This window comes from Orcinus orca, chromosome 16 (genome assembly GCF_937001465.1).
Source record: "Orcinus orca chromosome 16, mOrcOrc1.1, whole genome shotgun sequence".
In the NCBI taxonomy this organism is placed as follows: Eukaryota; Metazoa; Chordata; class Mammalia; order Artiodactyla; family Delphinidae; genus Orcinus; species Orcinus orca.
The window spans coordinates 15,278,360-15,291,343 of record NC_064574.1 but is presented as its reverse complement, the minus strand read 5'-3'; the positions used below and the strand labels follow the sequence as shown (position 1 = coordinate 15,291,343).

Sequence of the window (12,984 nt, the reverse complement as noted above, 5' to 3'; positions counted from 1 at the left end):
ATGTGGGGGGCAGCGGGGGACGCTCGTGTACCCCTCACGTGTAGGTGCAAGAGTTGTGTGTCTGTGTTGTGGGTGGAAACTGGTGTGTGACGCTGTGTTGCAGTTGGAAGGTATAAGAGGCAGCCGCTCAGCCCTGGGTCTGGATCCACGATGTCCCCGGACAAGTCACTGCATCTTTGAGCCTTAATTTTCAGCAAAATGGAACCGATTTTACTCCCACCTTGCAACTGGTTGGGAGGATTAAGTGCCTAGCTAGGGGACAGGTGCCTAGTTGGGTTCCAGGAAAATGACTCCCGGAGTGAGAACTACTGTTATTCTAATGAGCGTTCCGAAATGTCTGGTAAGGGGGACACAGGTGACCCTTCAACCCAGTGTGTGGTCTGTGTGCCTGGGGGTGGGAGGCACCATGTATGGACATGGCAGCATTGCCAGCGGTCTGAGAAGGACAGGAGGCATCTGTGGTCTAGGTTCTGCTCAGTTGTCACTGCCCTACTTCTCATTTGGTCAGCCAGGATCTGAAGGGCAGGAAGGGGAACAGCAGCTGGTGTGGGTGGAAGAGTACAGTGACAGAGTGTGGGTATGTGTCTGCTAGTGTGTGTGTGCGTGTGCACACGTGCAAAGAAAGCCTGGGAATGACGGTCAGGAGTGCGGATCTGGTGGCCAACTGGCTAGGTTTGAAACCTAACTGTGTGACCCTGAGCAAGTCACTTAACCTCTCTGGTCTTTGGTTCCCTCTTAGAAATGGCGCTAATAATAACACCTACCACACAGGGTGGTTGTGAGGATTAGACAAGTACTACCAATAATACACTTTTAACAGCGCTGGGCACCTAGCACATAACGTATGGATTAGCTCTTATTTTTATTTGCTCAGCAAGACTTTGTGACAGGCCTGTGTAAGGGCTTCACATGCACGAGCTCCTCCAGTCCTTGCAGATAACAGTCATCACTGCCGCTGCCGTTTTACACATGAGGAAGCTGAGGCTCAGAGAAGCCAGGTGCCTCGCCCTGGGTCAAACGGGCTGGTTAGTGGCAGAGCCAAGTTCCCAAGCCACGTCTGTCTGTCCAGATTCCCAGATCTAACTAAGGGCACCCTCCTGAGGACCAGCCAGGTATACCTGCGGGTGCTCCCACACCCTGGGCACAGCACAAAACGCTGCTGCTGTCAAGGTCAGGGTGAGAGAAGTGGGGAGGGTATTCTTCCTGCCTTGAGTGCATGTGGGTTTTCTCCACATAAATATGTGTATAGATAGCTCACACAGGCACGATAGATATGAAAGTCTGCAGATTCATGTGTGTCCAGGCTGCCCGGTGCTCCTGTGTCCAGGCTCGTGTACATGCAGCAGGCTGAATGATGCGGCCCCCACCTGAGCTACTAGTGGGGGAAACTCTTCAGATGCAAAAGGGGCTGCTCCCCTGACCCAGGGATTCTTCTCTGCTTACCCCATTCTGTCTTCGACTCTTTCCCCTCCCCCTAACCCTTTTAAAGCACACACTCAAAGCCTGCACATGACACCTAGAAATTTGTGTGTGGTTAGTTCTGGTTGCAGAATGAAGGGGAGAAACAGGTGTCCAGAGCACCAAGAAAAATGTTCATTTCCTGAGGACCTATTATGTACCAAACACTTAATCCTCCCTCTAATCCCGGTACCACCGAGCGTAGAACCTGGTCCATGATAGACATTTAGTACCTATTTTTTTGAATAAATGAATGAGGCAAGAACTACCATGACATCCATTTTAGAGATGGGAAAACTGAGGCTTGGAGTGGGTGCAGTGATTTTCCCACAATTCTACAACTGAGCTAGGATTCATGATTCTAAAGTGCATGTACTTTCTGCTGCACCCCACTGTGGACTGCTGGGAGGAAATGAAGTGTTTACTCTCTCTCTGGTCCAGTGTGGGCTTTCCTGTTTTTGGCATTCAAGGAAGACTCACGAGGGGGCTGGGGCTGGTAGGGCTGGGGCTGGGCTGATAAACAGCTGGTCTATCTGCAAGGCTGCCTAATCCAGGCATGGGCCCATCTGAGCCCTCTCCTCCTCCTCTCAAAAGCCTTCCAAGACTTCCCACTGCCTAGGGATAAAGTCCCACACCTTCATCTGACATTCAAGGCCCTTCACAGCTTGTCCCCAAGTGCCCCCCCATGACCTCATCTCCAGCCCACCCCCCTCACGTGAGCTCATCCAGCTGACCTCCCTGCCCCTGAACTTAACCTCCTGGCTCCATGATTCTGTTCCTGCCACCAGGCCCTCACTATCACTCCACCCTGGAGTGCTGTCCTCCCATTCCAACCTCGTCCTCTTCATCCTTGCTCGGGGGCCATCCCTCCTTGGTGCCCAGAGTCCTTGCCCCTGCTTGGAGCTCCTTAGTCCTTAGCCCCTGCCTCAGCCCACTCAGGCTTAGATCTGTCACTAGATTCACTCACACGGGGCTCCAGCCTTCCCATCGCCCCCATCTGACTCTCTGGGCCTCAAGCACAGGGAAGGGCACAGTGTAAGGCTGGAAATAGTTCTAACTAAAAAGAGAGTCAGAAGCAGGAGTGAAATGGCAGGAGGCTGGACTCAAGAAGCAGACAATCATGGGTTAAATCTCATTCCTTCCCCTTTCAGGCCGAGTGACACTGGGAGACTCCCTTCTCCTCTCAGACCCTCAGTTCCTTCATCTGTAGAATGAGCTAACTACATCCTGAGGGCCAAACGCCACAGTATGAGGCATCTTCCACTCTCTCCAGTGCAGCGACTCAGAAAAATCACTCTGTACATCTGTATTTCTGTATTTCCAAGGTGCCTACTATGCTAGGCAAAATCTCCCAGGATACCACTTCATTTCCAGGAACGCACTAAGCTTTTTCCTGCCTCTGGACCTTTGCACTTGCTGTTCCTTCTACCTGGACAGCGCTTCCACACATCTTTGTTTGGGTGGCTCTCTCTTGATCATTCTGATGTGAACACATTTGCCAGCTCCTTGACAACTTAAGCCAAAGTAGCCCCCTGTGGCCCCAATCCTCCTTATCCCATTACATAGTAGTTTATTTTCTTCATAGCTCTTATCAGCAATGATCCCTTTTAACCATTTGTTGATGTGTCTCAACAGCTACTTGTTGACTGTCTGCCCCCCCCAACGGCCCGCAAACTCCATGAGGGGAGGGACTGGGTCTTATCACCGTTTCCCCATTTCCTGGGTCAGTGGCTGACATGACATGACTCAATGTGTAGGTGCTGAGTCTAGGACCTTTGGAACTGGGGGAGCTGGGATATAAGCTGGGCTCTGGGCCGCACACGTGGCCTGTGAGGACCGCTTCTCTGGCCTCCCATTTCCACGCCTGTCCCCTATGGACTGGGCGCTCCTCTCCAGCTCTGCCCGTGGCTGAGTCATCTCAGGCCTGGCTCAGGGCTGGGCATGGAGGAGGAGTTGGGTAAATGTTTGTCGTATGAAATTGGACCTGTCTCAAGCTCCTCACCGCCTCCACATCTGAGGGGCCCCAGGGAAGAGGCAGCAAAGAGAGATGAAAAGAGGTGAGAGCAGGTTTCCAAGTTGGCCCTTTCAGTGCAGATAAAAGCAGGGTGGGGGGGGGGGAGTCAACGGAGAGTGGGAGGGAGAGGACTGAGAGGGGGTGTGGAGAGCTGTACTGGAGAGGAGGGGGCCAGGCAGACTGAAGCAGGGACCTGGGAGGCAAGGATGAGGCTCCTACTGCTGGTTCTTAACTCCTCCTCTCCCTGGGCCTGAGTTTCCTGCCAAACATGGGTGATAATGCCCTCCTGGGAGAGGTCTGGGCTGAGCCCAAGGCTGATGGGGATGTTTAAAGACTGTACATACCAGTAGCAGGGATGGAAGGGCGGTGGAGGAGTTCAGAGGCAGTGGAGGGCAGTTTTGGCCTTGAGAAGGGTGGAGGCAGCCCAGGAGGCATTCTGGACCTCTGGACCAGTCTGAGCCCCTTGGCCTACCTTTGAGGCCCGTCAGACTTCTCTCACTAGCTCATCTCCCTCTGCCTCCTGTAGCTATCACAGTCTACTCTTTTCCAGGCACACCTACCACTCCCCTGCCTCCATACGCCTGCACTCGGGAATGGCTTCTCTTCATAGTTATACCTGACAAGTCTCAGGTATCCAGCTTAGTTCAATTCCTCCCTCCTCCAAGAAGTCTTTCTAGACCCCTGAGGGTAGCTCCTAGTCTGGAAGTGCATGGGTAGTTAAGCGGGATGGCATCTTTGTGTCCTCACCTCGGGTTGCCATGTAAGGTTGCACAGCCTGTGCACTGTACAAATCTGAGCCGTTCACACGGATGATGGTGGGAATGTCACGCATCTGGAGTTATGTGATGCAGAGATCCTCAAAGTAACTTCCCTTCCCTCTTTCTCCAATGCTCAGCACAGAGCTAGGCACACAGTTGCCTGAGGGATCATTCACTGACTATATAACAGGGGTTTTAGGGAAAAAGCAGGAAGCTACAGGCTCTTTTTCCCATCCATCCAACAATGGCCATCCGCCCCACACCGACCTTCTCCTCTGGATCACTTTCTATCTGACATTCTTCCAACCTGGGCCACAGTCAGGGACTCCCTAACCGCTGCAGCTCTCAAACCCTTCCTGGGACACTGATAGTGCCGCAGCATCCCCTCCCCTCCACCCACCTGCCCCGCTCACTGTTCTGCCTCTCTCTCTGTGTGTGATTCTATTTCTTCCCCTTTCTGGCTTTCTCTCCAAGTCTCCTCTCTCTGTTCCTACAGTGCCAGGTAGGTCCCTCTGTCCTTTAGTTACTCCTGCCCTCTTTCCACCGGCTCTCCTCCTTCTCTGGTCACTTGCTCTCATTGTTGGTCTCGCTACCCCTCCATGAGTCTCTCTCTTTTCTCAGTCTTTCTCTGATTTTACATGTCATTCATTCACCATGCGTCAGGGAGTGTCCACCGAGTGCTAGGCAGTGGGTGGGGTGCTGAGGATACTGCCGTGAACACAGACATGCACCCCTACCCTCCTGGTGTTTCTCTTTTAGGGGGGGTACAAACGAAGTCATCAGGAAAATGGATACGAAGTGTGGGGACAGGTTGGGGTGGGGTTGACATTTTAGAAAGAGTGGTTGGGGAAGGTTGCACTGAGAAGCTGATGCTTGAGGAAAGTCCTGGAGGAAGTGAAAGGACCAACCATGGGGATATTAAGGGGGAGAACATTCCAAGCAAAGCGATCAGGAGCTGCAAAGGCCCTGGGGTAGAGGCGGGCTGGGTGTATCTGCGGAGCTGGGCGGAGGCCAGTGTGGCTGAGCAGAGTGAACCAGGGAAGGAGGGTCGTGGGAGGTGATGTCTGAGAGGTTACAGTGAGGCCACACCGCATAGGGTCTGGGGGGCACTGTGAGGGTCTGGGCTTTTATCCTGAGCCTGAGAGGTGCCTTTGGAGGGCTTTGAGCAGAGGAGGGCCACACTCTGATTTACATTTGGGTGGGATCAGTCTAGCTCCTGTGCCCATTCTAGACTGAAGAGGTGTGAGGACACAAGCAGGGAGTCCAGCGAGGAGGCAGTAATCCAGGCAGGAGAAAGAGGTGGCTTGGACCAGGGTGGCAGCAGCGGAGGAGGTGAGAAATGGTCTGATTCTGCTGACGATTTTAAAGCAGGGATGACAGGGGCTGCTGCTGGACTGGAGGGAGGTGTGAGAGAAAAACAGAGCTCGAGGATGGTTTTCAACATTTTTGACCTGAAAAGCTGAAAGGATGAAATTATCTTTTTTTTTTTTTTTTTTGGTGGAGGACTGAGGTTGAGCCCAGGTCACTGTGTTGTGTCTGTCACACCTGGTTCTCTCCTTATCCTGGGTCCCTTGTCTCTCTGCGACTGTTCTCTAACCTGTTTCCTTTGTCTCCTTGGCTCCCGGCCTGTTTCTCTCCATCTCTGTGTCCATCTCTCTCTCCCCTCCCCCCACACCATCTTTCCCCCCTCCCCTCCCCGCCCTGCCCCCTCCCCCTCTGCCCGCCGTCTGTCCGAGGGCGCTGACGGGGTAGCAGGCAGCAGGAGTCGGCCCCGGGCGGGGGTCTCACCGGACGGGCCGGTTGGCGGCGTCGGGGTCCCGCGCCGTCACCACGACGACCAGGGAGCCCACCTGCGCGTCCTCCTGTACCTCCAGGAGGCCGGAGGGCTGCTGGAACTCGGGGGGCTCGTCCACGTCGGTCACGGCCACACGCACGATCGCCTGGTCGCGGAACGTGCCCAGGTCAGCGAAGCGGGGGTCCACGAACTTGTTGAGCGCCTCCAGGACCACGGTGTGCACGGGCTGGGACTCGAAGTCCAGGCGCTGGTGGGGAGGAAGCAGAGGGCCGGTGAGTGGGTTGGGGTCTGCTCAACACCTCTGGGCGGACAGATCCTAAGTCAGGGGGGATGGGCCCCGAGAGGGCGGAGCTGGCCCAAGGTGACAGTTGACTCAGCAGGGCCTCCAGAGTATCAGGCTGCACCCCGGAACCGGCTGTCCAAGACCCAGACCAACCCTCTCTGGTTACAAGTGGAGAAAGTAAGGCCCTGCTGGGGACAGTCTTGTCCAGGGACACAGGGTCAAGTACTGATACCCAGACTTCCTGCTACAGAGCACAGTAGGTTGGGGCATTAATTTATTAATTTACAAAGCGCTATGTGCCTGTGTTCTAAACATAGTGGCTCATCTATTTTACAACATCCCAAAGAGGCTTGTATTATTATTATTATCACATTTTACACACAAGGAAATCGAGGCCCAGAAGGCTCTGTAACTTGCCCAAGGTCGGCTCCCAAGTCCCAGGCCCATGAGAGGAAAGGTACTGGATCCGCGGCTGACTGGCTCTGTGTCTGCCGGCAGTCTATTTGGCCTCTCTGGGCCTCAGGTGGGAGGGTTAAATGACACGTTCCTGGTATATACTGGTGGCAGCCGCTAAAGTGAGTTGAGCCTGATAAGCCTGGCTGCCTTAGAGCTTTCCTCCGAGATCTGGCTAAAGCCATGCTGAGCCCTGCTTCTCATCAGAGAGTGCTGGTGGGTGACCCTCTGATGGACAAGCTCCACGGCTGTATGGGTGCTGGCCTCCTAAGGACAATGCCTTAGAGCAAAGAGAGATTGCACTGGTGGAACCACAGGCACCTCCGTTACACGGTGGGGGAGCTATCTGAGCAGCAGGGGCCACCTTCCTGGAGATCTGCCCTGTGTGTAGGGACCGTCCTTTCCTCTCAGAACCTCCCATACCCCACCCCCTTCTCCAGCAGCCAAAAAAAAAAAAAAAAAGAAGGGCTACCTCCTGCCTCCTTCCTCCATCCTGTTGCCTGGGAAATCAGGATGCAGGGAGGCAGGCGCGGGCCTGGTCTGGGAGTGAGCGATGGGCTCTGGAGCTAGGTCATCCATCAGGCGGGGGCTCTGCTCCCTGAGCCAGCACTGACTCCACAGAGGCACCTCGGGCGCCACTGCTGGAGCAGGCGGGAGGGGGGCCCAAGAGCCAGGGAGGAGAGGGGGGCAGGATAGAGGCAGCACTGTGGATGAGAGCAAATGCTGTGCTGGGGTCCCCAGGCTGGGCTTGGGGCCTGATTCTGTTGCTGTGTGATGCTGGGCTTCTCTGGGCCTCCAGTTCCCCATCTGTGAAATGGGCTCATCTTACAGTGAGGACAAATGGAGGTCAGAAGACTGAAAACCACTTAATGCTTAAAAGGGTGGATCCTGGAGCCAGACTGCCCGGACCCATAGCTCTACAACTGCTCTGTAAGATGCATGACCTTGGATGCAAATGTCTGAAGTTCTCAGGGCCTCAGTTTCTCATCTATAAAATGGGCAATAATAGTACTTCAGAGGGTCATTGTAGGGATCAATTGAGTTAATACATGGAAAGCAGTGGAAGGATTCCTGGCACAATGTAAACACTCATTATAAGTATTAGTATTATATTATTATCCTTGTTGAAGAAACTGGGAGTTTTCTCTATCCTCAAGCCCTCAAGGCCAGGTAGAGAGTTTGCTTATTGAGTGAATGAAGGGCCGTCGGGGGGCAGATGTTTCTGTGGGTCCCAGAGGGCAGAACCTGGGCTGATAGGAGCAGATTAAAGGAGACGGATTCTGGCTGAATGGGAGGAGGAAGAGCTGGACGATGGTAGGGAGTGAGCATCCCATCCCCGGGGACGTACAAAGGCCTATGACCATTTGTGGGCCAGGGCAGGGGATTTAGACCTCCCATGGGACAGCAGGGTTGGAGCGGACAGGCTCAAAGGCCTGCGCAGCCCTGAGTTGCCAAGCCTGTGACCAAGTCCTGGAAGATGGATTTTTGCTTTTTTATTTGACCTCCGTCCGCTTTCCCTAGGGGTTGCTGACTTTGCTGTTTTAGCTTCTGGTTCCGAGGCTGGCCAGTGGGTGAGGAGGCTGTTAGACTCAGGAAGGAGAGGTGTGCTCTTGGGCGAGCCCTCTTACCTCTCTGAGCCTCTGTTTTCTCACTTGTAAAAATGGGCATAATATATTTCCTTCAGAGGGGAACATGAGGATTAAAGGAAACAATGAGTGTGAAGGGCCTGGTATGAACTTGAAGTAGCTCAGCATAGTGTTGAAGAACACAGATTCAAATCTGGATTGAATCCTGGCTCTTGACAACTAGCTGTGCAACCTTGGACAAGTCACTTAACCTCTCTGTGCTTCATTTTCCCATTTGTAAAATGGGAATGACACCAGGTTGGTCCAGAGTTTCCGGAGAGACTTAATCCCTGGAGTGGAGTGGGGTGGGGATATTTGGCCACTCAACGGCCCTCCTGACCCTGCTGCCCTGGGGCCTGCCTCCCCCACCCCTCCTGGGGCAGCCCCGCACCTTCTGCACTACGATGATGGCCTCCTGAGTGTCGCTGTCTGTGGTGACCTTGAACACATGGCCGCCGCTGCCGCTCTCCTCCCTGAGGTGGTAAGTCATGTCTGTGTTTTCGCCCACGTCTGAGTCCTCGGCCTTCACGCGTCCCACAGCTGTGCCGATGGGGGCCGACTCCTGAATGCTGAACTGGTACATCTCTGTAGGGAATACAGCTGTGAGCAGGGATGGAGTGACAGCCCCTCCCCCAGCTCCCACCAGCACTAGGGGAGAGGAGTGGGGTGTCTCAGATGGGCTCCTTGGGGGACAGTGTCTTAAAGGCGCTCCCTGCTTGGCCAGGACTGATGCTGGGAGAGGTGCGTCCCCTGCAGAAATGTGAGATGCAGTGCAAAGAGGAGGGTTTTAATTCTCACCCTGGCTTTATTCTCTGATTGACTTGGGAAAGTGCCTGCAGTTCTTTGGGACTCAGTGTCCCCATCTGCCCAGTGAAGGGACAGAGGAGCACAGTGATCAAGGCTAAGGCTCTAGAGTCAGTCCCAGCTGTGTAATCCCAAGCTTTGGTTTTCCTCATCTGTAGAATGGGAATAATAACAGTGCCTTCCTAACAGCACTATTCATCCTGCAATTAACTCAGATGATGATGCCTGTCAATTGCTTAGCACAGGGCCCAACACCTGGTAGCTACCCAATAAATGGAACAAATTGCCTTAGAACAGTGGGGCTTCATGCTGATTTTTTGTTGCTGTTGATGTTAATGATATTGGTTCCTTCATTTCCACATATTTATTTAGTATCTATGATGTCCCAGATGCAGCTCTATGCACTGGGGTTCCAGCAACAAGCAAAACAGACCCAAATCCCAGGGCTCACAGTGCTTTCCTCTTAATGGAAGGAGAAAGACACTAAACAATCACATCAGTAAAACAGCAGGTCAAATGGTACTTTGGAGAAAAATAAAGCTGCGAAGGGAAATGGGAGTGATGATGATGGTGTGTGTGGAGTTTTAAATAAGGCAATTGAGGAAAAGATGACATTTCTGCAAAAGTCTGAGGGAGGTGAGGGAGTGAGTCAAGCAGATATTTCAGAAGGAGCATTCCAGACAGAGGGAACAGCAGGTGCAAAGGCCCTGAGGTGGGTGCAATGCCTGGCGTGTTTGAAGAATGGCAAGATGACCATTGTGGCCAGAGGAGGTGGGGAAGCAGGGGGAAACCAGAAGGAATGAGGGTCAGGTGGGACGCAAACAGCTCCCTGCTCTCCTCCCAGAGCCGAGATGAAGGTGAGGGTGATTTGCTAAATGATGGGCCAGCAGGGGTTGTGGAGATGGGGATGTGTCTCTTGGGACCCCCTCTGGTCTGGATACCCTTGTGTGGAGTGGCTGCCTCTGATTCACTGTCACATAAACAGCCGGGCTGGGGGGCGCTTTAACACAAGCTGACCTCGCCGCTCCCCTGCGTTCATCCTTGCCATAGCTCACCGCTGCCCTTGGGATGGAGTTGTACAAGCCCCTTGGCCTGCCCTGCAAGATGCCTGCTGCCTGGCCCCTGCTGACTTCTGCAGCCTCGTGCCCGCAACCGCCTACCCTAACTTGAGCTTCAGTCGGGCTGAAGTTCTTGTAATTCCTTCAGGATGACTTGCTCTGTCCCACCTCTAGACATTCCCTCTCTTTATTCTCCTCTCTGCCCTCACCTCCCCTGTTCCTACTCATTTTTAGTCTCACTGAATATTACCTCCAACAGGGAAGCTTCCCAGACCTCCAGGCTCTGTTCCTGTGTGTCTAGGGCCCCCAAGCTCATCCCATTGTAAGGATTACTGCATTTCCCTATCATTTTCTGTTTATTCTCTCTCCCCCTCCCTCCCTCAGGGGTGTGAGCTCCGGCAAGGCTGGGACCACATCCCTTATTCATCAGGCATTCCCGGTGCCTGGCAGAACACCAGGCTGTCACATAAGTGAAATGTGTGAGTGACTAGTGAGTGAATGAATGAAAGGCAGCATGAGATACTAGTATACACTCACCAGATTAACACAAATGAAAGAATCTGACAGTACTAACTGTCGGTGAGGATATGGTACAATGGACACATGCATTTCTTCGTGGGGGAAAACAATTTGGCTTTGTTTAGTAAAATTGAAGATGAGTTTATTCTGCTCCTCTGTACACTACAGAAATGTATGCAAAATGGCACTAGGACACATGCAACAATGTTCAAAGCAGTTGAACATTATATATATATATATAGAGAGAGCAATTATATCCTCTATAATAGCCTCAAACTGGAAACAACCCAAATGTCCACTGACAGGAGAATAGATAAATCATGGAATACTATACAGCAGTGAAAATGAATAAATTATAGCTACAAGCAACAACATGTGATTTCACAAACATAATTTTGAGAGAAAAAAAGCAAGACACAAATCATTTGTATTGTGTGGCTCCATTTAGATAAGGTTAAAAAACATGAAATTAAACTAAATGTTAGGCGATGCCTACATGGGTGAATCAACCCTAAAGGAATGGATAAAGAAGATGTGGTATATATATACACAATGAAATACTACTCAGCCATAAAAAAGAATGAAATTTTGCCATTTGCAGCAACATGGATGGACTTACAGTGCATGATGCTAAGTGAACTAAGTCAGACAGAAAAAGAAAAATACTGTATGATATCGCTTATATGGGGAATCTAAAAAATATAACAGGGCTTCCCTGGTGGCGCAGTGGTTGAGAATCTGCCTGCCAATGCAGGGGACACGGGTTCGAGCCCTAGTCTGGGAAGATCCCACATGCCGCGGAGCAACTAGGCCCGTGAGCCACAACTACTGAGCCTGCGCGTCTGGAACTTGTGGTCCGCAACAAGAGAGGCCGCGACAGTGAGAGGCCCGCGCACCGCGATGAAGAGAGGCCCCCGTTCGCCGCAACTAGAGAAAGCCCTCGCACAGAAACGAAGACCCAACACAGCAAAAATAAATAAATAAATAAAAATTTAAAAAATATAACAAACTAGTGAATATAATAAAAAAGAAGCAGACTCACAGATATAGAGAACAAACCAGTGGTTACCAAGGGGGAGAGGGAAAGAGGAAGGGTCAAGATAGGAGGAGGGGATTAAGAGGTACAAATTATTAGGTTTAAAATAAGCTACACGGATATATTGTACAACACAGGGAATATAGCAAATAATTTGTAATAACTATAAATGGAGTATAACCTTTAAAACTTGCAAATCACCATACTGTGCACCTATGATTTATATAATATTATACATCAACTATACTTCAAGCAAAAAGAAAAGCAAGGAGATGATCACAAAAGCAGATGGAAGTTAACTCCGGAGGAGGGTTTGGGGGGAGAAGTTATGATCAGGAAAGGGCTTGAGAGTGGCATGGACATATACAGACTACCAAATGTAAAATAGATAGCTAGTGGGAAGCAGCCGCATAGCACAGGGAGATCAGCTCGGTGCTTTGCGACCACCTAGAGGGGTGGGTTAGGGAAGGTGAGAGGGAAACACAAGAGGGAGGGGATATGGGGATACATGTATACGTATAGCTGATTCACTTTGTGATACAGCAGAAACTAACACATCATTGTAAAGCAATTATACTCCAATAAAGATGTTAAAAAAATTAAAAAATAAAATAAAGGAATAGCTGGATGGGAAAAAAAAGAGAAGGGGCTTTTGGGGGCTTCTGGGGTCCTGGCTGGTGGTTACAGGAGTGTTTGCTTTGTAATTATTTGTCGAACTGGACATTTCTATTTTACGTACTTCTGTTTGTGTGTGTATTTCACAATAAAGAAAGAATGAAGGAGTACATGAATGAATAAACAGGAGTCTTCTGGGGGACCCTGGCCCCTCTGCTCTGCCCTACCCCTTCTGGCTCAGGGCTGGCACAGAGCATCACACAACTGGGCAGAAGACTGGGTGGTCCCCGCCCCTCCACACGGTGCTTTGAAGCTTCCCATCGGTGAGTGGGGCTGGGCTGGAGGAGTGGCTGGGGGCGGCTGCCATACCAGGCTCCCTGGCAACGATGTGGAGCTGGCTGGCCGGCTCTGCCCACCCCGCTGTGCGTCTGGACTGAGGCGCTTAGGCTGCGATGTGCTCTCAGCTAAGGGATTGGATTCCCTTATCTCTCGGGGGTCAGTCCCCTGTGGCGGGGCCTAATGTGAGAGCAGCAGACCTCAAGTAATGACTTGCCCGATAGGAATCA

At 51.9% G+C, this 12,984-nt stretch overlaps 1 protein-coding gene across 2 annotated transcripts in view; it reads right to left on the bottom strand.

Annotated features, from left to right (window-relative positions):
• CDH22 (cadherin 22) overlaps positions 1–12,984 on the bottom strand; it is a 132,122-nt gene that overhangs the window by 30,220 nt on the left and 88,918 nt on the right. For both annotated transcript variants that reach the window (XM_049698851.1, XM_033433841.2), the window contains exons 6-7: positions 8,778–8,971; positions 6,019–6,272 (exon numbers count right to left, since the gene is read on the bottom strand). In XM_049698851.1, coding sequence (XP_049554808.1) covers positions 6,019–6,272; positions 8,778–8,971 — 448 coding nt within the window. The remainder of the gene's footprint in view (positions 1–6,018; positions 6,273–8,777; positions 8,972–12,984) is intronic.